At 39.9% G+C, this 25,527-nt stretch overlaps 2 protein-coding genes across 6 annotated transcripts in view; both read left to right on the top strand.

Annotated features, from left to right (window-relative positions):
- Positions 1 to 25,527, top strand: part of LOC307125013 (E3 ubiquitin-protein ligase TRIM35-like) — a 302,217-nt gene that overhangs the window by 92,262 nt on the left and 184,428 nt on the right. The gene's annotated exons all lie outside the window — the stretch shown is intronic.
- Positions 2,577 to 25,527, top strand: part of myh9b (myosin, heavy chain 9b, non-muscle) — a 74,030-nt gene continuing 51,079 nt past the window's right edge. For 2 of the 5 annotated variants that reach the window (XM_079813867.1, XM_079813869.1), the window contains exons 1-2: positions 2,904 to 3,031; positions 25,132 to 25,463. In XM_079813867.1, the coding sequence (XP_079669993.1) occupies positions 25,137 to 25,463 (327 nt within the window). In that variant the 5' untranslated portion in view covers positions 2,904 to 3,031; positions 25,132 to 25,136. Of the gene's footprint in view, positions 2,799 to 2,903; positions 3,032 to 25,131; positions 25,464 to 25,527 lie in introns of those variants that run through there. The other 3 variants (XM_079813868.1, XM_079813870.1, XM_079813866.1) reach the window with 3 other exon arrangements.

A 25,527-nucleotide genomic window follows, 5' to 3' on the forward strand; every position in this document is an offset into this window, starting at 1 on the left:
AGAGTGTGTCTGTGTGTGTGTGCGTGTGTGAGAAAGTGTGTGTGTGTGTGTGAGAGAGAGTGTGTGTGAGTGTCTGTGAGAGTGTGTGTGTGTGTGTGTTTGTGTCTAAGAGAGTGTGTGTGCGTGTGCGTGTGTGTGTGTGTGTGTGTGTGAGAGTGTGTGTTAGAGAGTGTGTGTCCAATCCAGTCTGTGTTTACAGTAAATATGTTGCATACATTATTTGTCTTTGAAACACTCTTTGAGTCTGACACACGCTCAACCCCTCACACGTCTTAGCTCTCTCTCTCTCTCTCTCTGTGTGTGTGTGTGTGTGTGTGTGTGTGTGTGTGTGTGTGTGTGTGTGTGTGTGAGGAAGGCTGACAAAATGGCAAATTTTCTCAGGAAAGGGGAACTTGTGGAGATGATTCCCGACACGAGTGAGTCGAGCGTCTGGTCCTGCGCGCTGATTGGAGGAGCGGCGGCTCTGGTGCTGCTGGTGTTTCTAATTATTCCGAGGTTTAGTTGGAGCCATTTAAGGACAAACACACAAGCGCCAGAGCATCAGTCATGAGAAAGATCATGGGAGTGTAAACATCTCTGCCACACAAATAACTTGCGTTACATCTCAAAAACAAAGGCTCACACACACACACACACACACACACACACACACTGTAGACGTTGCATGAATGCATTCACAGAAAAGGTTTGTGTGTGGACACACCCGGCGGCGGGACACACCCAGACCGGCACACACACACATCTGCACGAGCACGAGCCCGGCGGGTCAAACTACGGCAGGAGAGAGGGGTCAGGAGTGACCTTATATGGTCATCTCTCTCTCTCTCTGCATCTGGTATCGCTCAGCTACAGACCTTTGACATTCCTCTAGTTGCCCAATCAGAGAGAGAGAGAGAGAGAGAGAGAGAGAGAGAGAGAGAGAGAGAGAGAGAGAGAGAGAGAGAGAGAGAGAGAGAGAGAGAGAGAGAGAGAGAGAGAGAGAGAGAGATTCCCGAGCGGTGATGATCCAGAGGCTTCCACAAACATTCCTCGCGCGCTGATGAAAGACTCCCGGCGGGATCTCGCGTCCCTTTCCCTGGACATCATTCCGCATTCCTCAGATGCTTGAGTGAAGCGCGCGGCCGCGACACTCTCCAGCCTCCCGCGTGCACGGATCACTCATGCGTGCGCGTGTTTTCACGCCTCTTTGATTTTTTCAATCTCTATCTCCTGCAAACACACTTTTTTTGAGAAATATCTTCCAATAACAATATTTGGATTGTGTATATGAATAATATTAAACATGACGACAGCGACAGACGTATTTGTGTACATGAGCAGCAGATGTGCAGATATCATTCAGGTTTTACGTGTTTACACACTTTTATCTTTAATATTTATCATGTTTTGGATGAGTTTCGGTTTGTTTTTGAATTCCACAGAGATAAGAAATACATTATGAATTTAATATGATAAAGATAGCATGCTAACACAAATACATATTAAATATATATATATATATATATATATATATATATATATATATATATATATATATATATATATATATATATATATATATATATATATATATATTAAATGTGTGTGTGTGTGTGTGTATATATATAACATATGAATAAATTGTATTTAAATAAATAAAAATAATATATATATATATGGAACCTCAGACAAATGTACAGTATTAGAAAGCGCGCACACGCTGCGCGAGGCCATGCTTATCGAACTTTGCGCGCGTAACCCTTTTTTGCAACCGTCACTTGTCAGATAACTCCCTAAAATTGTCAGAAACCGTTCATTTTGCACGTTTATGTTCCTACTCGTGTCTCCGGTGAGAATTTGGCTTTGTCCTGAAGCTCGTGAGGAACGGAAAACGCACCGCTCGGCCCAGTTTAACGCGAGCAATGACGTTATAAGCGCCCGCGAGGCGTCACTCGTCAGTATAACATCACGCTCCCTATATATATATATTATATTTATTTGTTTTATTAGCATGCTATTCATTTTATTGTCATATTAAATTCGGAATATTTAGATTATTTTATTATCTGAAAAACTCATTCATATAATTTAATATTATAATGATAGAACTATAAATATAGGCCTATATTATGCATAGTAAATTGTATTTCAATAAAAAAACAACTTAAAATAGTCAAATAAACTATACTAAACATAAATATTTGAATGGAAATAGTAAAAATAAACTCGTATTGTGGAATGCATGTCAACACTGACACTCATTATTTATTTAAAGAAAGTTTTTGTGAAGAAATTTCCTGATTCCAGACATTCCTCTATGTGTGTGTGTGTGTGTGTGTGTGTGTGTGTGTGTGTAAACACGGTCCGGCGACTTATATGGTCACAAAAGCCCAAAGTCGCGCACATACCTCAGACATTAAACACACATACGGGCCCCTGCGGCCCAACTATTCCAAGTTCACCCTCTGACGCGAACTTTGGCGCTCCGACACGCCCACGCGCCGCTTGTGATTGGCCGAGGCCCTTGGGAATGCAGAGCGAGCGGGCTGTGATTGGCCGGGGGGCGGTGACGCGCAGCAGAGACTCCGCCCTCACCGGGACCGCACCCCGAATCATTACAGCAGGACTGAGTTCAACTACCGAGTGGAAGAAGAGAGGGAGGGAAGAGAAAGAAACGAGAAAAAAAGAGAAAAGAGAGCTAAGTTGTGCGCAGTTGCTGTGGATTGAACGTTGAAGTTTGGAGCGACACGGATCCACACTGAGTCCCAGGAGTTTTTGACGACCATCCCGAACTCCGAGCGTCTGCATCTGATTAGCAGGTAAACCGGCACCGGGTTTGATTCTTCCGTTCCCTCCGCAGGTCCATTCAGACGCCGCGGAGTGAAGCAGGAAGCGCGCCGCGCGCCGCCGGGGTGGGACTTCTCACTGACGCGACCTGATTTCTGCAGCGCTTTCAAACTTCCGAGCGTGAAATATCATCGCGACGCTTCCTCGTTATTCCGTGCAAGTGGAAGCTGATAACGAACCTGCGACGCGTCAGATCAGACGCGAGGTGAGTTTCAGGAAGTGCTCGAGCTCGGGGAACACCGGCTCGCGCGGGCCTCACCGGGGCACGCGGAAACGCGTTAACGGGACGGAAAACGTTATTTGCGAGGAACGGAGTGCAGTGCGAAGGGAGCGCGATGTTACAATGACGAGTGACGCCTCGCGGGCGCTCATTACGTCATTGCTCGCGTTAAACTGGGCCGAGCGGTGCGTTTTCCGTTCCTCACGAGCTTCAGGACAAAGCCACATTCTCACCTGAGGAACGTAAACGTGCAAAACGAACGGTTTCTGACACTTTTAGGGAGTTATCTGACAAGTGACGGTTGCAAAAAAAGGGTTACGCGCGCTCTCAAAGTTCGATAAGCGTGGCCTCGCGCAGCGTGTGCGCGCTTTCTAAAACGGTATATTTGTCTGAGGCTGCAAGAAACGGACATTAGACAGTTTATATTTGTAAAGCGCGCACACGGTCGTCCTTGGGAGCGCGCTGCGCGAGCTCGTGCTCCTGGTGTTTGGCCCGACTTTGTGTCAACAGTATAGGTTTAAAAAAAAGAAACATGGTTTGTGTTGTACTTTAAGGAAGATATATCTGCACATATAGCATAACGGACGTGTATTCGTTCTAGTTTGAATACGACAATACTAACGTTATCACTGAATGATTGACAGTTGGTCACGCGGTGACGTCATCCCGCTGATTTTGTTTTGTTGTGGTGCAGTTTAAATCGCACAAATCTGCAAATGTTAACGTAGACTAACCAGTTTCACTTTCTTCGAAGACGTCTGCTGTGTGTGTGTGTGTGTGTGTGTGTGACCTGGTTTTCTGTGTAGGAGTGTGTCTAGGTCGCTGTGACCCAATAAAAGCGCATGCTGGTCCTATTCTGCGATTTGTTTGTTGTTTGCTAATAACCCTGACATGTTAAGTACTTCTACACAGTACTGGTGCCGTGTCTAAAGATCATATTTACCAGTTGAACACAATCGCAACGTCGCAATTACAAGCGGGAAGCCATTTTCTTTTGGGGGCGTGTCTGTGATTTAAACTATGATGCAAGAAAGGTAAAGTTACTGTTGAAACGCGCCATCTTTCAACGACCAAAGTGTTTTGAACGTCGTAATTACGATTTAAACGCACGAATACCTGCGCCTTTCCCGCCTAAAATGTACAATATACAGCCAGAGGCGATAACGGCCACCATTTTAATCTCTTGTTTTGACCCGTTATTTCATCAGAACGTCAAAGATAAGGACTTAAAAATGCAAAATCGCCTATACTGCGACATGACAAACTAAAACATTTTCGTCATGATTGTGCGCTTTCAGTGTGGAATAAAGCCGTAAGCAATGGGAAGCCGTGATTTGACCATGTGCAGAGGCTCTTAGTTTTGCTTTTATCAAATAAACCGTCGCTTTTATTAGTAATACTAATTGGATTGAGCTAGACGTCCAGACTGCGACCAAATTATCCTTTTTTTCCTGCTAGTGCGACTGAGTTTAGTTAGTGGTCACACTGGTGTGATCTCGATCACGCGACACAGAGGAAGCGTTTGAATTCATCACAGAATTAATAATGGGTGTAACGATATATCACGATTAAAAATGCGACGATATGTATCGTTGATGTAAACAATAGGATATAGAGTTGTTTTATCCAAGGCTCAGCTCGGCCGTATTTATAAGGTGATTCCCCCAAAAATTTAAATTCTGTCATCATGTGCTCGCCCTCGTTTCGTTTCGTTTAACTCCTAAACACAAATGAAGATATTCTTTATGAAACCAATGGATATCTCTCCCTCCATTTAAAGTCCATTCCTCTCAAACTTAGAAGATCCGATAAATGTCATAAAGGCATCGTAAAAATAACTAATAATTAACTACTGGAGTGTCTTCTGAGGAGACATGATGGCTTTATTAGCCTGACAGGCTGGAGCCACATCAAGATATTGGTCTGGGATCACCCCATTGGCTGAGCTCAATCTGAGAGGCGGGATAAACGCTGGTCTATTTGTAGCGCTACAACCAATCAGAGCACAGAAGAAGGTGAAGCGGAGCCAGTTGATGGATTAAACTTTCTAGGACACAACAATATATAACACTGGCCTAGTGGTGTTTGGATATTTTACAGCAGAAATGTTACTTAGTGCAGCTTTAAAATATCGCGATTCATATCGTATCGTGAGTTCAGTTTAGCGATTCATATTCAGGGGTTTCAGTTCCCAAATCACCAACATTCACCATCATTTACTGTAGGACCGCAACATGGGATTGTGGGAGAAATAGTCAAATGTTTTTTTTTTTTTTTTTTTTTTACATTATACACTCTATAAAAACACTGGGTTAAAAACCACCCAAGTTGGGTTGAAAATGGACAAACCCAGCGATTGGGTTGTTTTAGCCTAGTGGTTGGGTTGTTTTAGCCTAGTGGTTGGGTTGTTTTAGCCCAGCGGTTGGGTTGTTTTAGCCTAGTGGTTGGGTTGTTTTAGCCTAGTGTAGGGCTGTCACGATTATGAAATTTAGCTGACGATTAATTGTCCAATAAATAATTGCGATTATGACGATTAATTGTCTATTTTAGGGCTTTGGCGATTAATTGCCTGTTTTAGGGCTTTGTCGATTAATTGTCATACAAATTGTTGTGATTATTTAATTGAATCCCTTGTAAGTTGTCACTTGCAATAACACATTAATACACTTAAAGCCTTTAAATATTAAAGTAATTTAATCAATGAAAAATATGTATCTTTCAGAAATGTGTACATTTAAAGAAACAATGTAAATGTATATGAAAGTATAAATAATAGAAACAATCACCATAAAGTTACCATAACACATAAAGGACTGTCAATATCTCATTCCAAACTAAAGTAAAATATAAATATATTTTACAACTTTGAAAATTCTGTAAATAACAAAAACAATGAATCACAAATATAAACTATGACCATAACAGAACAGGCCATAAAAATCAAATTCTGAAATAAAAACAATCATGCTCCTTAATGGCTTGGTAGATTACGGGAAAGAAACACTAGCATGTTGACTTTTTCTGGCTTAAGACAGCATCTAACTGGGGTGACAATGTTGCCAGCTGTACTGAACATTCTTTCAGAAGCAGTAACGTTACTTGTTGCACATATGCACATGTAGGCTACTTTCTCGCCAACTTGGAAATTAAAGGAAACCTATGTATGACACGCCAATTCGCTATGCCATTTTGGAGTGCTATCAAGACGCATAATCGCTTTTTAACGTGTTTATCAACGCCGTTTCATTCTATCCCCCTACACTGTCCCTACCCATCACACACACACACACACACACACACACACACACACACACACACACACACACACACACACACACACACACACACACACACACACACACTGCCCCTAAACCTACCCATCACAAGAAACATTCTGCATTTTTACATTTAAAAAAAAAAACCATAATTTAGTATGTTTATAAATCCATTTACATTCACGCGGAATCACACGGCGTAGACATACACGCGGAGATGATGGTTCGTTTCGGCGTACACATACAAGCGGAATCACACTGCGTAGACATACACGTGGAGATTATGGTTTGTTTCGGCGTACACATACACGCGGAATCACACAGCGTAGACATACACGCGGATAGCTCAAAATGCGTACAGATAACACGCCATTTGGCTTTAGAAAGTTAAGCAAAGCCATGATGTCATGTTGATTGACGTTGTCGTTTTCGGCTTTGAAACTAAATCCATCTTTGTTGAATAACTGGGCTGCTCTAACTCAGGATGGAGAAATCAACAGGGCAATATCATTTGAACGTAATGCTCAGCGTAATGAATTCAGAGGGAGACCGGTAGAAGTAGAGTGCTGCAGGTACGTCGTTCATGAACGAATGATTCTTTATATGACTCGGGACTACCGAGTTGTCTCAGAGAGTGATCCGTTCTTTTGTTGGCCGCGCGTGTGCGCAAAATCCCATAGGTTCTGTACATGAAACAGAAAATGTTAGTTCATCCCTCGAGTTCGGGTTGAGTCTTTCGTTCTTCCTGTCAGTCCTATAGTAGACTATGCTGTCAGAACCGGAAAGAGAAATTATTAGTTCATCTTTCGAGGTTCGCGTTCCGCCGGGTCCGAGTCTTTCGTTCTTCCTGTTATGCTGAAATGACTCAAATTTTTTTTTTTTTCATTTTGCTGAACGAGATTCAAAGATCCGAGTCTGTAAAATGATCCGAACTTCCCGCTACTAACTACAGGGCCCCCTTGTGTCTTCTAATAGTGGGCAATAATAACGATCACCTGTAATGACCGCGATTAGACCAATTGACCGCGATTAGACCAATTAATCGCGATCAAACGATTATTTTTATAATCGTGACAGGTCTAGCCTAGTGGTTGGGTTGTTTTAGCCCAGCTGTTTGGTTGTTTTAGCCCAGCGGTTGGGTTGTTTTAGCCTAGCTGGTTGGGTTGTTTTAGCCCAGCTGTTTGGTTGTTTTAGCCCAGCGGTTGGGTTGTTTTAGCCCAGCGGTTTGGTAGTTTTAGCCTAGTGGTTGGGTTGTTTTAGCCCAGTGGTTGGGTTGTTTTAGCCCAGCTGTTTGGTTGTTTTAACCTAGCGCTTAGGTTGTTTTAGCCCAGCGGTTGGGCTGTTTTAACCCCTGCGGTTGGGTTGTTTTAGCTAGCCCAGCGGTTGGGCTGTTTTAACCCCTGCGGTTGGGTTGTTTTAGCTAGCCCAGCGGTTGGGCTGTTTTAACCCCAGCGGTTGGGCTGATTTAACCCAGCAGATGGGCTGTTTTACCCCAGCTCTTAGGTTGTTTTAGCTAGCCCAGCGGTTGGGCTGTTTTAACCCAGCGGTTGGGCTGTTTTAACCCAGCGGTTGGGCTGTTTTAACCCAGCGGTCGGGCTGTTTTAACCCAGCGGATGGGCTGTTTTAACCCAGCGGTCGGGCTGTTTTAACCCAGCGGTCGGGCTGTTTTAACCCAGCGGTCGGGCTGTTTTAACCCAGCGGTCGGGCTGTTTTAACCCAGCGGTCGGGTTGTTTTAGCCCAGCGGTTGGGCTGTTTTAGCTAGCCCAGCGGTCGGGTTGTTTTAGCCCAGTGGATGGGTTGTTTTAGCTAGCCCAGCGGTCGGGTTGTTTTAGCCCAGCGGTCGGGTTGTTTTAGCCCAGCGGTTGGGTTGTTTTAGCCCAGCGGTCGGGTTGTTTTAGCCCAGCGGTTGGGTTGTTTTAGCTAGCCCAGCGGTTGGGCTGTTTTAACCCAGCGTTTGGGTTAAATGTTTGCTTAAAAAACAACCCAATCGCTGGGTTTGTCCATATTCAACCCAACTTAGGTTGTTTTTAACCCAGCATTTTTTACTACGCATTTGCAAGAGCTTCCCACTTTTTCCAGCACTCAAAAGCTCTAAATATTACCCAGTTTGAATGTTATGTTTAAATACGATGATTTGTAAAACGAACAGTTTAAAGGAGTAGGACACTTTGAAATGACCACTATAACCAGTAGATGTCCAGCGGCCATGTCCACTCCTTAAAGGGGTGGTTGACTGCCCCGTTTTACAAGTTTGTAAAATACTACCCAGAGTATAGTTGTAGCTCAAAATACCCCACAGATCATTAATGTTACAATTGTCACTCTTCGGGGCCGTTTTTGTGCGTGTCCCTTTAAATGCAAATGAGCTGCTGCCGAAGGGGCGGAGCTTCAAGAGCTCATGTTAGCAGCTCAACCTTCTGAATGGATAGTAGCACATTCTGTCATGGTAATCTCACCCCCCCTTTGTTGTGTGTTCCCAGGGGGCGGGGTTTATGTAAATTTCAGGGTTTGGGCCCCTGTTCTGAGATCAGTCAGACGGCTGTGTTCATAACTCTGGTGGAGGTGTTTGTGTTGGCTGTGCTGGGACCAGTGCGGGGGAAATGGAGCAGGTGTGGACTTGCAGGACCTGATTGAGCTCTGGGCTTTGTTTACCCTGCATTCAGAGCCCATGGCATTGTGGGTAAGGCATGCTGGAGTGAGGTCATGTGATGAGTGATGTCATCCACCTGGCCCTGTGTGATTCATGTCGTTTCCTCTCCTGCCGTCCAATCCCATTGTTTCTCTCCATTTTGTGGGATTGCATCATTTGCAGTGCTTCATGGGATGCATGGCTCATTAAAGGGATAGTCAACCTTAAAATCATCATTCTGACACCGTTTACTGACCCAGAAGAATGTTAATTATGGTTAATATTTATGGTTATTAATTATTATTGTATAGGAGTAACTCGTCTGTCTCTGTGGCGGATCATGTGACTCTCCTGCTGCGATTCAATGTCAGTCATATTTTTATAAATTATTATATTCAATATAATACTGTATTATTATAACTTTATATGTATTTTATATTGTATTATTATTCAATAAATATTAATTTATTTCTAAATGAATGATTAAATACATTAATAATACATTATTAAAAAATAAGAACTCTTAGTAAGATACTTACATTTTAAATAAATTAAATTCATAAAATGTGTTTTTTTTAAATAATAAATTAATGCATATTTATTATTAGTAAACAAAATATTTTTGTCTTTACTGATTATTTCTGCCCGTTTTAGATTTTTACTAGTTATGTTTAATATAATACTAATAATAGTTTATATTTATTATTATTAATTTATATGCATTATATTTTATTATTATTAAATAAATACTATTAATAAATAAATAAAATGTATAAATATTATTAAAAATAAGAATTATTAGTAAATTACTTAAATTATAAATACATTTTTAAAATAATAAATTAATGCATATTTATTATTAATAAACAAATGGTTTAAGTGGAACATTATCTCAGTGTTTATTTATGGTTATTTATGGTTAATTATGATTATTAATATATATATATATATATATATGTTTTTGTGTTTACTGATTATTTGACTCTTCTGTCAGTTGGAGATTTTTTACTATTTTATGAACTATTATGCTTCATATAATAATAATAATAATAATAATAATTGTTTATATTCATTATTTTATATTTATATGTATTATATTTTATTATTATTAAATAAATACTATTAATATATAAAATAAAGATTTGTAAAAATAAATGTCTTAAATTATAAATATATTAAATTAATAAAAGGTATTTTTTTTAAAAGAATAAATAAGTAAATAATAAATTAATGCATGTTTATTAATAAACAAATAACGTAAGTGGAGCATTTGTCTCAATGTTAATTATGTTTATTAATTATGATTAGTTATGATTATTTTATTATGTCTGTTTTGATTCTTCTGTTCATTTTAGATTTTGACTAATTCATGACTAATTATGTTTAATATAATAATAACAAATGTCTATACTTATTAGTATTCATTTATATCTATTATATTATTATATATTATATTATTATAAATATATAATTGTATTATTATAAAAAATATACTAATAATACAACACATAAATATTTTATTAAATTAGTAAAAAAAAAAAAAAACTAAAATAATGTATAATTTAAAATGAATTAAATGAGTAATGAGTAAGTGGATGGGCCTCAGGAGAGGAAGGTCCAGTGTTTGGACCCCAGTGTTCCTCATCTGCTCATGTCCTGAGAGAGGTTTGGGGCGGCACCAGGCCCAGGTCAGAGGTCATGATCGCCTCAGGGGGAATAATGGCTCATTCTTGGACCTTGCTCTTGTTTTTATTTATGCTTCCTCAATGAAGCCCGTCTCGTTTCTTACAGTTCGTGAGTGTCCACACTATTTCTCCTCCTTTCCTTTTTTCCCTTTTTTGGTTTTCTTTTCTTTCCTATCGAGCAGCCCTTCCCACAATGCACCTGTGTGGAGCTCAACAATCACAGGAAATGAGCTCAGAGAGCAGACAGACAGTGATGCAGACAGACAGTGATGCAGACAGACAGTGATGCAGACAGACAGTGATGCAGACAGACAGTGAGTGAGCTGCGTCCTGGTTGTAAACGTGTGAGTAAAGCTCTAGTTTCGCCATCATCCGTGTGGTTCAGCGCATGATTGGCTGCAGACTCATCCTCATGATGTCACTTCCTGTGGCTCAGCGTAATCAGCGTCTGTCTCCTCAGGGATGATCAGGGGGAGTGTGGGTTGGGTCCGGGCGGGACTCGGTCAGGGTCCGGTTCACAGCTGGACTTTGAGCTTTGAGTTCACTGGGCGGGGCGGCATCAGATAAGCAGAGGAGATAAGACATGAAAGATAAAGATAAAGATGAGCTCATAAACACTGGGACAGCTCAGGTCATCACTGCAGCACACACACACACACACACACACACACACACAGACACACACACACACACACACACACAGACGGGCAGGAATTCAGTGTCAGGTCCTCGGAGTGCGAAAATACTTTTCCTTCGTTGTCATTTCCTTTTCTTTGTTTACGGTTTCCTGTCTTACACCATCCATCCTCCCTCTCTCTCTGTCTCTCTCTCTCTCTCTCTCTCTCTCTCTCTCTCTCTCTCTCTCTCTCTCTCTCTCTCTCTCTCTCTCTCTCTAATGGTCCTGAACGACTGTATTATTTCCTCCTGCAGAATGAGTCTCTGTTTGTGTAAGAAAGGTGAATCATGAATGATGAACAGATGAGGAAGGACGATAAGGAGGAAGGGAAACAGCCCTCATGGCAGATTTTGTCGTGACCATTGATCATGAAGAGTGTGTGTGAAGGTGTGTTGTTTACACCTGGGATGGCGGGAATCAGGAAGGATATGAGGGCTGTTTAATATGTAAATGAGATGTGGATACGAGAGGAGCAGCTCTCGTCTGATTGGCTGGAGGGAATCTGCAGGATTGGGCTGATAGACATGTGTGACACACACACACACACACACACACTCTCTCTCTCACGGAAAGCAGAACATTCTGTTATATTTTCACTGGCAACCGGAGCGTTTGCGTGTTTTTCCTCGGAGACCTTCATTCAGGACGCACTGAACTAAAGACACAAATATGGTCTGGATTAGACGTGTGTGTGTGTGTTGCATCACTTTTGCATCTCTCTCTCTCTGTAGTAAATCACGATTAATCATGAGTTAAAGCCACCCCAAAAAACACTCGTTTATGATTTATTTTAGTGAAGCGTCCGCGTTCTGGTGCCGATCCAGAAACTATAAACTATTTAAAAAAATGAGATTTCACCCAAAAATTAAAACATTTGTTATGCAATAAAGGCACAATATGTAAGATGTTTAACATCTCCAAAAACCATTAGATTAGAGTTATATATTTAGTTGACTTGTGTACATTATCACCAAATGTTTCCAAGAATGTTACACACATCACTCCCGCATAACAGAAAATGGGCAAAGAGGCGGGATGTGGGCGGAGCTAAGGTGACGACTAACAGACAGCAGACAAACGGGACATCCAGCTGTCAATCAAAGTGGCCACGCCCTTAATTATGCAGAACTTTAAGGCTTTATATAATGTAAAGTAGGGCTGCCACTGACGACTATTTTTATATCGATTAATCTATCGACTAATTTATCGCAATAATTTTCAACAATTTTACTTAAAAACTTTTAATTTAACTTGCAACGTTGGCCTTCAGCTGTGTACTATAAATAAAGTATAAATGTGTAAATAAGCCCTTGACAAAATGTAAAACTAAAAGAGTAAAAAGGTACAAATTTGTAAACCAACATAAAAAAAGAGAATATCAGCAAATACTTTTTATATATATAATAGTGTTGTCACGATACCAAAATGATGACTTCGATACGATACCAGACTAAAATACCTCAATACCGATACGTTACTGAATCCATACCATGGCAAAAAACTGTAAAAGTAATTGAATAATATGACACAACTTACTATTCCTTGTTTTAAGGTTAAAAAAAACTAATAACTCTAAGAGCCGCACAGATCAAACTCATTTTACCACCAGATTTCTCACTCAACTCTGCATACATTCAAACATCTAAAGACATATCCGACTGTGTTTACCCGAATACTCATCAGGACGAGCATTTTTACATATATTTGACCATTCAAACCCAATAATCCCCGAAACTGACGTCGCAATCTACTAATACAATTTTATATCGTACCCAACTTACCCAGTCGACTAACAATATTGATGTCCACTAATTAACAGCGTCGACGCAGTCGATTGTATCGACCAATCACGACAGGCCTAATGTAAACGAATGAGTTATAAAATAATGTCGTCATGAAGGGCAACATTAGCCGTATAGACCAAAAGCACAAAGTGTCCCAGACTGTAAACATGTGTTCTTCTGCTGTAAAGTTGGGCATTTTAACATGAGCTCAGTGAGATTCTGCTCTTCTGGAGTCTGCCTCTAGTGGCCAGTCCATGAACTGCAGTTTAAGTCACTTCCGCATCGGCTTCAGGAGAAACTGCGGGACGTGCCGCTTTATATATATATATAGAGCTCAAATTGAGTAAAGAGCGTTTTCTACAACTCTCCAGACTGTCCGACCTCCTCACTCACTTTCTTCCAAGCAAGATCGTTTTATTCTGTTTCTATAAAGTATGAAGATGTGTCGCACAGCTCTGGGGAAACACATATGACTGTGTCCTCATTGTTGTCACTACTAGAGAAAGCTCCTGATTGGTTAACGCGGCGCGTATATCCGCCAAAGTTCAGATATTTCAACTCGCATGATTTGCGTGTTACGTGCGTCAAACGGCCGAAACGCTAAATTCGCGCTAATCGCGCCGCAGAATATCTTTTTTTTTTACGTCTTTGCATTGACTTGACATGTAAATCACTCGCGCTTAAAGGGTTAGTTCATTAATTACTGACCCTCATGTCGTTCTACACCCGTCAGACCTCCGTTCATCTTCAGACACAAATGAAGATATTTTAGTGTAAATCTGATGCTCTGAAAGGCCTCCATTAGCTCAACTTTACACTCTCAAGACCCTTAAAAGGCACTAAAGACGTCGTTACAAAGTCCATCTCACTACAGTGGCTCTACAATAACTTTATGAATCGGCGAGAATAGTTTTTGTGCGCAAAAAAACCCTAAATAACGACTTATATAGTGATGAAGATTTCAAAACAAGGCATCATGAAGCTTCGAAGTGTTATGAATCAGTGAGTCGATTCATGATCCAAACTGCTGATTCGACTCACTGATTCATTTGGGTGAACTAACCCTTTAACGCTTCATTCAGTCTGGTGTGAACACACAGTTAGTCTGTTTGTGTAAATCTGGTGTTGTTTTACCGCCTGATATGATCTCGCTCACTGCAGTGTGAACAAGTGTCTCATAGTAGCGCCGAGCAAACACATTATAGCAACTTTAACACACTCACATGTGTGTGATATGATAAACAGCGCTGCGTTACACACACACACACACACACACACACACACGAGCGGAAGTGGCGACTGTGGCATAATAAAAGTCCCAAGACGTCATCAAACTACACCTTTGTTTTGAATAAGCGACCTCTAGTGGCGAAAAACTACATACTGTGTCTTTAAGTGTTTTTAATTCGCATGATGTTTTGCGTTTGTGATTGTTAAGTTTAAGCCCCAAATTCTGTTATTTGCGCATTATGACTCAAATCCTGCTGATTTAAATGAATTGTTGCACAATATTGTTTTGCTGTAATGGAGTGAAATATTAATCTTAATAAAATCATTTGATTTTGGGGCTGAGATGAGATCTCTGTGTCCGTTTCAGTGACAGGCTTCATATCCTAGAGTGAATCCCATGAGGTGTGCAGGGAAGGACGGGTAAAATTAGCCTGAGAGCAGTGCCAGGAGACTCAAGTGTGTCAGGCGGATCTGTGTCAAACTCCCTCTCCTCTTCAGGGACGTTTGAGCTCATGCTTTACACCTTCACGCGATTATCGGACGCTGTGATTTCACCAGGACGTTACAATCATTTCACGCCGCGCTCTCTAAAACAACAAAGAAGAAGAAATGACTGTGTTTGTTACGTTTACTTGGATAAATAACACACGAGTCAATTAGGAGTGCATTAAAAACGTTCACATTGTTTGAAAGTTAGCGTTTTTCCTGAATAAATGGATACGAGGAGACATTTACAAGCAAAGTTACGTCATTTATTACAATACAAATAGTACAATAGAGTTAACATTGAATTAAATGGCTGATACTGATTATTGTGTAAAAATAACGATAATAAAAAAAAAGTCTTTTCTAGCCTGAAATACTGCCAGACTCTTATTTTGAAATGTAGATAAAATATGCATTCTCACAACTATCTAAAACATATTACAATATGAACACCATAAAGTAAACATGGTCATAATTCATCAACATTTTTTTTGTTTCTAAAAGAGATCACGAATCTTAGGGCCCTTTCACACCCACCTCGTTTGGTCCGGATTCTCCGACTTTTCAGTTTGATCCGAATCACGAATGACGGTCCGGACCAAAACAGACGACATTTGGTCCGGCGAAAAGACTGAACAAGACTGAACAAGACTGAACAAAGGTTGGGGTCGTTTCTAGTGTGAAAGCATTTTCTGCATGGTTCAGACTCATTTACAGGAAGTTCCTGTTTATGTTTAAATGTTTATTTTTACATTTCCTCTCGGCTATATTGATTATGATAAGTGCAAAGATGCGCAATAGTCCAGAAGACAGAAGGTCAGACGTGATCTTGACCACTTCATTAAGTTTTGTTTTGTAGAAAGCCTTTCTTTAAAGAGAATTTCTTCATTTTAATCAATGTTTCATCAGCCAATCGCCTGGATTACATAAATAAGAAGAAGGGATGCACCGAATGTTCGGCAAACAAAATTATTCGGCTGAAAATAGCAAATAGGCCTGAAAAGACCGAATAAATTTTACCGAAGAATGACACGATCAAATATAGCTTCTAAATGCAGCACGTCGAAATCGTGCCTCGCGCCTCGTCGTAATTTTGCAGCTCTTGCGACGTGTCGAGTATAAACGAGGCTTAAAGAAGGCTTTAAAGTGTCCGAGAAAGATGCAGAAATGGCCAAAAGCACCCTCAAATGCCAGTACCCATAATATATGGTCAAATGTCTCCATTTACAACATAACATAGTTGTTGATCTCTTGTTCGCAATGGCCAATGTGTTTAAAGTTAGTCAGACTCCGCCCACAGAGTTTTTATTCAGTGCTGAGTTAAACAGGAACAAACAAACAAACATTTATTATGATACCTGTAGGCCAAATATAAGATGGCCAAATAATTTACTTGTTTTTAAAGTTATATTGTGCTTTGTTAGTATAATGTCTGCTGGAATGCTAAAAATGTTCAGTGTTAAATAAATATTTTTAAATTGTAGTTTTGTCATTTATTTTAGACGCAAGACAAACTAGTTAAAAAAAAGCAAATTTATGCAATGGTGAAAAAATTGGCAAAATAAATGAAAAAAAATTCGGCTTCAGCCAATAATTTTCATTTCGGTGCATCCCTAAAAAGAAGCAAATATAGCAGACAATAATCGTGACGAAGGCGCCGGCGCGATCACGATTGCTCTTGAACACGTCTCATAAATAAACCCAAACTCCGCCTCACAGACATGAGAAGTGTAGAGAAAGCTTCAAATGGCCACTTTTAAACCAAACAATTCCAAACGAAAGGAAATGGTCAAGCAATGCACAGTTCACTAGCGGCATAATTACTACTCGCATAACTGCAATGTGAAACCAAACCAGAACTAGCCCAATGTATCAGAACATGATCTTCGGTTCGGACCTTCAGGTGTGAAAACGCCTTTAAACACGCCACTATTTCTGAAAATAGGCTCATTTTCCGTCTCCCCTAGAGTTAAACAGTAGAGTTTGACCGTTTCTGAATCCATTCGGCCGATCTCTGGGTCTGGCGCTAGCACTTTTAGCATAGCTTAGCATAGATCATTGAATCTAATTAGACCGTTAGCATCTCGCTCAAAAATGACCAAAGAGTTTCCATATTTTTCCCATTTAAAACTCGACTCTTCTGTAGTTCCATCGTGTGCTAAGACCGAGGGAAAATGAAAGGTTGCGATATGTCTAGGAACTAAACCCTCATTCCTGCGTAATGATCAATATCATTGGGTTTCGGTACACAACCCTACTTGTGAAGTGCTCCGAGAACCGCTCGTTTTTTGTATGTCCGCATAAATTTAAAGTCCATTTAGTTGTTTGTAGTCAAAACACTGATGTTTGGATTCATCTGAGTGGATTTCGATGTGATTCCAGATGTTTTTGAAGCGTGTATGAATGAATGTGTAAAATGTACCAGGTTGAGTAACACACTCTGATTGAGAGGCGCTTGTGGTGTGTGTGTGTTCATCAGAAGCGCTGTGTGTCTTCTGAGAGAAAGGGTGCGACCCGTTCTGGGAGAGAAGGATGGGGTAAAGCAGCAGGAATGAGTCGAGTGTGCTCTGATAAAGCTGATAAACGCAGGGAAGAGGGACTAATGACTGTCTTTAACACAGGCTGTAACTGTGGAAAACATTAACCGGGCAAACTCTAGTCTAGCATTACAGAGTCACGGCGTAAGCAGATCATAATTACATGTTCATCCACTGCAGCACAGAGGAGCGATACAGCTACACTTCCCATCATCATTCCCGGCGGCGTGTTCAGTTTGATGCATCAGTGCAACGACGCAAGGTTCAAAGGTTTGGGGAACCAAAACGGGTTCTTCTGTGGCAGCACTGCAAAAACTCTCTTTCAGAACCCTAAACATTTTAGAACTCCCTTTAGAACTCTCTTTCAGAATCTTTAGAACTCTCTTTAGAACTCTCTTTCAGAATCTTTAGAACTCTCTTTTAGAACTCTTTAACCTTTAAAACTCTTTTAGAACTCTTTAACCTTTAAAACTCTCTTTTAGAACTCTTTAACCTTTAGAAGTCTCTTTTAGAACTCTTTAACCTTTAAAACTCTCTTTTAGAACTCTTTAACCTTTTAAAACTCTCTTTTAGAACTCTTTAAATTTTAGAACTCTTTAACCTTTAGAACTCACTTTCAAAACCCTAAAACCTTTAGAACTTCCTTTTAGTGCCTTTAGAACTCCAGAACCTTTAGAACTCTCTTATAGAACCTTAAGAACTCTTTTAGAACTCTAGAACCTTTAGAACTCTTTTTCAGAACCCTAAAACCTTTAGAACTTTCTTTTAGAACTCCAGAACATTTAGAACTATATAACCTTAATAACTCTTTTATAACTTTAGAACCTTTTAAACTCTCTTTTAGAACTCTAGAACCTTTAGAACTCTCTTTTAGAACCTTTAGAACTCTTGAACATTTAGAACTCTCTTTTAAAACCTTAAGAACTCTCTTTTAGAACTCTAGAACCTTTAGAACTCTTTTAGAACTCTTGAACATTTAGAACTCTCTTTTAAAACCTTACGAACTCTCTTTTAGAACTCTAGAACCTTTAGAACTCTTCTTTAGAACCTTTAGAACTCTTGAACATTTAGAACTCTCTTTTAAAACCTTAAGAACTCTCTTTTAGAACTCTAGAACCTTTAGAACTCTCTTTTAGAACTTTAGAACCTTTAGAACTATCTTTTAGAACTCTTGAACATTTAGAACTCTTTTAAAACCGTAAGAACTCTCTTTTAGAACTCTAGAACATTTAGAACTCTCTTTTAGAACTCTAAAACCTTTAGAACTCTCTTTTAGAACCTTTAGAACTCTTGAACATTTAGAACTCTCTTTTAAAACCTTTAGAACTCTCTTTTAGAACTCTAGAACCTTTAGAACTCTCTTTTAGAACTCTAGAACCTTTAGAACTCTCTCTTAGAACTCTAGAACCTTTAGAACTCTCTCTTAGAACTCTAGAACCTTTAGAACTCTCTCTTAGAACTCTAGAACCTTTAGAACTCTCTCTTAGAACTCTAGAACCTTTAGAACTCTCTTTTAGAACTCTAGAACCTTTAGAACTCTCTCTTAGAACTCTAGAACCTTTAGAACTCTCTCTTAGAACTCTAGAACCTTTAGAACTCTCTCTTAGAACTCTAGAACCTTTAGAACTCTCTTGTAGAACTCTAGAACCTTTAGAACTCTCTGTTTTAGCCTGAGATGGTGAGCAGCTGTGGAGGTCATCGTGTGTGGGGTTTTGTTGATGTGTTTGGGGTCATGGGAACGGCCCAGCGGTCGCCTCGCTCTCTCTCTGTCTGTCTGTCTGCTGTCTGTCTGCTGTTTGGGTGATGTTGGTCTGTTGCAGATGTGTTTTCTCAAGGGTTTTACACACACACACACACACACACACACGACGAGTACCAGTGCTAGTGCCGTTTCAACCAATGATTAACCAGCGATACTGTATTAACCAACCATTCCCAATAATTAACCAGCATTTGGACATTTTGAGGCCGTTTCCCCAGACCCACAGCCGTTGTTAGTGGATAATGCAGCGTCTACACACTCTAGGGGAAGAGGACACATGCAGTGGGTTCTGTGTAGAGTCATAGGGTTCTGGACTCAATGAGTGCCATAAAGGTAGAAGTCTGTGTGTGAACTCTCCCTTTAAATGATTGCATAATGCGTGTTTGTTTAACAGGGTTTTCCCCCTCTAGTGATGCACATGTTTATTGAATTAAAACGAAGAACCCCTGGTTCCACATATGATTGATTGCTATTGTTTTCTACTCTTTCTTTCTTTCGCAATAACAATCGCCTGAGCTGTGCTATGGCATGAATGCTGGAAAACAAGAAAACAACAAAGCATCATCATTAGCCCATCAGGCGTTGGCTTGTTATTGATGAGGATCGCCTCAGAATGACTCAGTTCAACTCTACACACATCTGATCAACTCTACACACGAGAGAAATCACATCTGGATCAGCCAGCAGTTTCTGGCTCGGGGTGTGGAACTGAAATAACTCAGCGCACTGACACACTCAATGGAGCGCGGAGTGAATTACTAACCCAAACCGGTTCCCGACACCATGTGTTCAACATCTAGACGTTTCTACACTCGATCTGCTGATCCATCATCAGCCAGAAGTCGAGGCTAATCTTCAATTTCAGTGTGTTCTGGGACGCTTGTCTCATTGTTCCCTCCGCTTTTGCCCGCTTTTTCTCCACTGTAAACCAACACAAATAACAAAAGGCCTTTCTGGACTGTCCTTTGATGAGTGTGTGTGTGTGTGTGTGATCTGGTCAGACCTGTTGTGTCCCACCCTCCCCTGTAGAGATGCAGTGTGGCGTGGGAACCGCTGCCGGCCGGCCCGCGCCTGTTTGGGCTTGTTAACGTTCAATTGAGCTCGTGATTGTTTGTGTTCACCTGCCTTACCAGTTCCAGCGCGCCAACACTGCAAGATCCAAAACCACTCGACTTATCAAAAACAACAACTCCAGGTGTCCCGTTAACCGGTTAATGTTCTCCGCCTCCAAACACAGCACTCGTGTTGTTTTGTTAAGGGTGAGGTTGTCACACAACTTCTCCGTCTAATTGTTCTTGATTTCTATCGAGTGACGTGAATTTGCATCACAACACTGAAGATTTGCATTCCCACTAGGCGATCGTGGTTATTCGTGCTAATCTAAATTTAAAAGTGCAGAAATGAAGGTTTGTGGGTTAAATAAGACTGCATTATTATATTATAATATTATTTTGGGGGTGTTTTCCTCCACTATGAGGTGCTTTTGAGTCTTAATTTGGACACAACTTTCTTCTGTGTTATGATTTTTGGTGGCGAAATCTTGTTTTGACGCATATTTTGGGACAATGCTTTGAAAATGTTCAAAAACTCAATAATTCACAGTGGGCAAATTCATGAGCCTTTCGTTATGTTCGGGATGAAAACAGCTGTAAAAGTGTATTAGATCTTTTTTTTTTTTTTTTTTTTGCATCTATTAAATCAACCTCATTCCTGATCAAAACTACTAAAAGTTTTTTAAAAATCCATGACTTTTACTCTTTAATTGCCTTGTTCATAAATTATGTCTCTGATTTGGGGGGGGAAACACTTAAAATGACTTATTTTCAATATAAAGTGATTTTTTTTTTTTTTATCACAGTCTTGGACATGTGAAAGATTAGTCACAACATTGGCTTTGATGCATTGTTAGTTTTTGTGCAGCATCAGATTTTAATTTACTGTTCGTGGCTGTTTTTGCCCCATTGACTTCCATTATAACCACACTTTTTGATTGTGAAGCCATGACACCATATCACCATATCTGTTGGGAAGAGGTACAAATTTAGAAATTTTTACAGTTGATCACCACTTTTTTCTTGATTTACCCCGAAAGAATGGAAGTGAAATGTGACAACATGCCCCATAGGTGGGGTACATTGTAACATGACCAAATAACAGCTTACAATGCTATCTGATATAATCAAAAAAATATACAAGACAAACTAAAATATTTTGCCAACAAAATACAATTATTAACTTTGTAAAATAAAATCATAGCATTTTTTAAACATTAAAAATATAAGCATTTTTATATGCTAGAGTTTGACTACAAACACATCGCTAAATACAGCTAAACAGCATAGTTCAAAACATAATAATTCATAATTTCTGAACATTAACTCAGTCATTATTCACCCTTTTCTCATGGTTTCTCAAAAGAATTCATAAAAGTATAGAATATAATGGCATATTTCTAATAGGGGCTCATTGTTACAACACACCCCGGCTCGTGTCTTCTGCTGTTAGATCAGTATTAAACAACATCTCAACTGTTAAATAACAGATAGAAGATTACAATAATATCGGATTTTAAATAAACACAAAAAACAGAGATAAAAACTAAACTCAAGTAAGAAATTTACTTTTGCTATGGTTAAATAAATGTTCGGTAATATCTTCCTGAAAATTTTGGTGCTATTTTTTTCTCTAAATAATGTTGATATGGCAACTAGTAAACACACTAAGTTTTGTCATTCTGGCATGTGTGGAAAGGGTTAAAACATGCGCGTTACAACTAAACCCGCGCTCCGCTATAACAGCATATAAATGAGTTAAAATCTGATGCTGCACACAAACTAACAATGCTTCAATGTTGTGACTAATCTTTCAAATGTCCAAGACTGTGATTGAAAAAGGTAAAAAAAATATCACTTTATATTGAAAATGTCATTTTTTTGTTTGCAACATAACGAAAGGCTTGTGAATTTGAATAATACACAAGGGTTAATTATTATATTATATTAATTATATTATTGGCCTGTTTAATTATGCTTTTTGTTATTATACAATTCCAAGTAAAAGCCACACAGTAATTTTTCCAGAACCTTCACTTTGGCCGTTCCTCAGCGGTGGCTTGATCTTCCCAAGCCTCTAAAACATCTGCAATCTCCTCTTTTCCTTCAGCGCTCGACTGAATCCTGCTTTCCCTCCCTGTACTCTTCCGGAACAATGTTTGAAATGTCTATTTTCACCATTCGCAATGGCATTGCCCCCCTTCGTCGTATTTCTTGTTTACAAGTCACTTTGTATATCGAATCATGTATAAATTGTATAAGTGTAAATGATGTGGGAAGTGATGTTGCGCACAATTATGATGTTAGTTGCGTTGTTTTATTTGCACTGAGGCTTGTTCTTGCCTGCCTCTGTGGATCTGCGCGGGCCTGAGAACGACCGGAGACCCGCTGCTCTTCGACACAACGTTTAAACAAGCACGCCGTTATCTAAACACGTCTCCGAGCAGTGTAAGCAACAGTGTGTTTGGCTCGACCGCATTTAAAACAAAGCGTCCCGCGAACACTGTGTGTGTGTGTGTGTGTGTGTGTGTGACCTAACCAGTGTTTGGACGGGCCCAGCATTCCTCAGGGATTGTGCAAGACGTACTAGATCCGCGTTGTGGAAGAGACTCTTCAGCTGCTGTTTATCTCCGAAACGCAGAGATGCGCTCCACCGCTGTTCATTTTGATTTAGTTTTAGTCATAGTCTTTTGACTAAAATGACATTTAGTTTTAGTCATATTTTAGTCACCTGAATTGTTTTTAGTTTTAGTCGACTAAAATCTAATGAGTTTAGTTAAATAGTAATACATTAAGCATTTAAGCATCACATAACCGACTGTCACTTGAACTGACATTTTGACATCATTTTGTTTTTGACATTAAAAATACACAAGAGAGCTCAATTCACTTTTTTATTTGTTTTTAAAAACATCTATATAGTTTTTATAACTTTGTATTTCTGTTTTAGTTAGTATATCATGTTAAGCTAAAGCTTCAAATAAGTTTGTTTATTTTTTTTATTTTTATTTCAGTTAACATTTATAAAATTTTAAGTAACGATGATTTTTTTTAAATGGTTTTAGTGAACTATTATAACCCTGGTACTTTATTGAATATGTGTCAAATACTGGTCTTTCCTCCTGACTATAAATTAAATGGGAATTAAATTAAATACAGTTTATTGTTGAAGCAAAAACTAATATATAATGCGTGACTTTTAATTATAAACCAGCTGGAAATACACCGGGACTCTTATTTTGAAATGTCTGCACCTTACTATTGCAGTTGCAGGAGCTCATTCAAGTTCAGATGAGGAGATAAAATATGCGTTGTTACAACTAGGGCTGCACGATTAACCTTTATCGCATCGATATTGAGGTTTAAACTCCCGCAATAACCTAACCTCAGGAGTCTGAGGTTTTTTCCCCCGCCTCTGACATTTGAGTGACAAACCTATTAGCCAATCAAAATGGTTGAATCTCGAGTTCCTGGCTGGCTGGCCAATTAGAAATGGCAATGGAAACAAGGTTGTATGATGCAATGCACCGGGCGCGGCGGGCGGCTTTCTGTCAGCAGCAAAGCAGCTAACACACAACGTGTCGTGTACCTCGAATTGTGCCAATAGAAAAAGCTTGTAACTGCGCAGAAATGGCCGAAGACACTTCTTCGGTGACGGGAGAGGAAGCGGAGCACTTGGTTAACAAGAAGGGTGGAACTTCAGCTGTTTGGACTTATTTTGGATTCGCGAAGAACGACGTGGAGCAAAAGAGTGCTAAATGTAAAATATGTCGACGTGCCGTGGCCAGATCCAGAGGAATCTTTGGTATTTAGGTTCAGGTATTTAATAATCACGAAGCATCAAACAATCTCATTACCTCAATCACTATGTATGTAGTATATTTAACCCTCTGTGTCGTAAAAGTAACAACATATTTTATTCATAATTTTATGTTTTATGCACTTAAAAGTATCGAACGCAAAAATCGAAAATCGCACCGCAATCGCAATATTTGTCAGAAAAACCGCAATTAGGTTTTTTCTCAAAATCGTGCAGCCCTAGTTACAACCGTCTAAAACACATTACTATATAAACATCGTAAAGTCAACTGTCATTATTCATCAGCATTAGTTGATAAACAATAACCTGGCATAAATGTGTGTTATTGATTGTGAGCCGCTCTGGAGCTGGATTGGGGATGAGCCGTGTTTTCCAGCGGTTAGATCAGCATCTGTTACACAGGACATCAGTTCTGACTGGATCTCTTCTCTAATCGACCCTCACTAACATTTGCCTCTCGTTTTTATTTGTTGACGAAAATGACAGTTGATTTTCGTCATAGTTTTTGTAATCCAACCTTTGAAACTCTCATTTAGAACCCTACAACCTTTGAAACTCTCATTTAGAACCCTACAACCTTTGAAACTCTCTTTTAGAACCCTAGAACCTTTGAAACTCTTTTAGAACCTTTAGAACTCTCATTTAGAACCCTACAACCTTTGAAACTCTCTTTTAGAACCTTTAGAACTCTCATTTAGAACTCTCTTTTAGAACCCTACAACCTTTAGAACTCTCTTTTAGAACCCTACAACCTTTAGAACTCTCTTTTAGAACCCTACAACCTTTAGAACTCTCTTTTAGAACCCTACAACCTTTAGAACTCTCTTTTAGAACTGTTAATTATATTATTGGCCTGTTTAATTATGTTTTTTGTTATTATACAATTCCAAGTAAAAGCCACACAGTAATTTTTCCAGAACCTTCACTTTGGCCGTTCCTCAGCGGTGGCTTGACCTTCCCAAGCCTCTAAAACATCTACAATCTCCTCTTTTCCTTCAGCGCTCGACTGAATCCTGCCAATGCTTTCCCTCCCAGTACTGGCGGGTGACGTAATTGTCTATTTGTGCTGTTTCTTGTTTATTCTGCTAGTCGGAGTTTGAAATAAACACATGCTTTATTACTAATGTGTGTGTATGAATGTCTTCCAGCAACCATGTCGGACGCAGACAAGTTCCTGTACGTGGACCGTAATCTGGTCAGCAACCCCCTGGCTCAGGCAGACTGGGCCACCAAGAAGCTGGTGTGGGTGCCCTCGGAGCGGCTGGGGTTCGAGCCGGGCTCTGTGAAGGAGGAGCACGGAGACGAGGTGATGGTGGAGCTCGCGGACTCGGGGAAGAAGGTGCGAGTCAACAAGGACGACATCCAGAAGATGAACCCGCCCAAGTTCAGTAAGGTGGAGGACATGGCGGAGCTCACCTGCCTGAACGAGGCGTCTGTGCTGCACAACCTGAAGGAGCGATACTACTCCGGCCTCATATACGTGAGTCTCACACACACACACACACACACAACCTTTCTGAAACATGTAAAAAACTGGACGTCTG

Source organism: Gobio gobio (genome assembly GCF_949357685.1).
Source record: "Gobio gobio genome assembly, chromosome: 1".
NCBI classification, from domain to species: Eukaryota; Metazoa; Chordata; class Actinopteri; order Cypriniformes; family Gobionidae; genus Gobio; species Gobio gobio.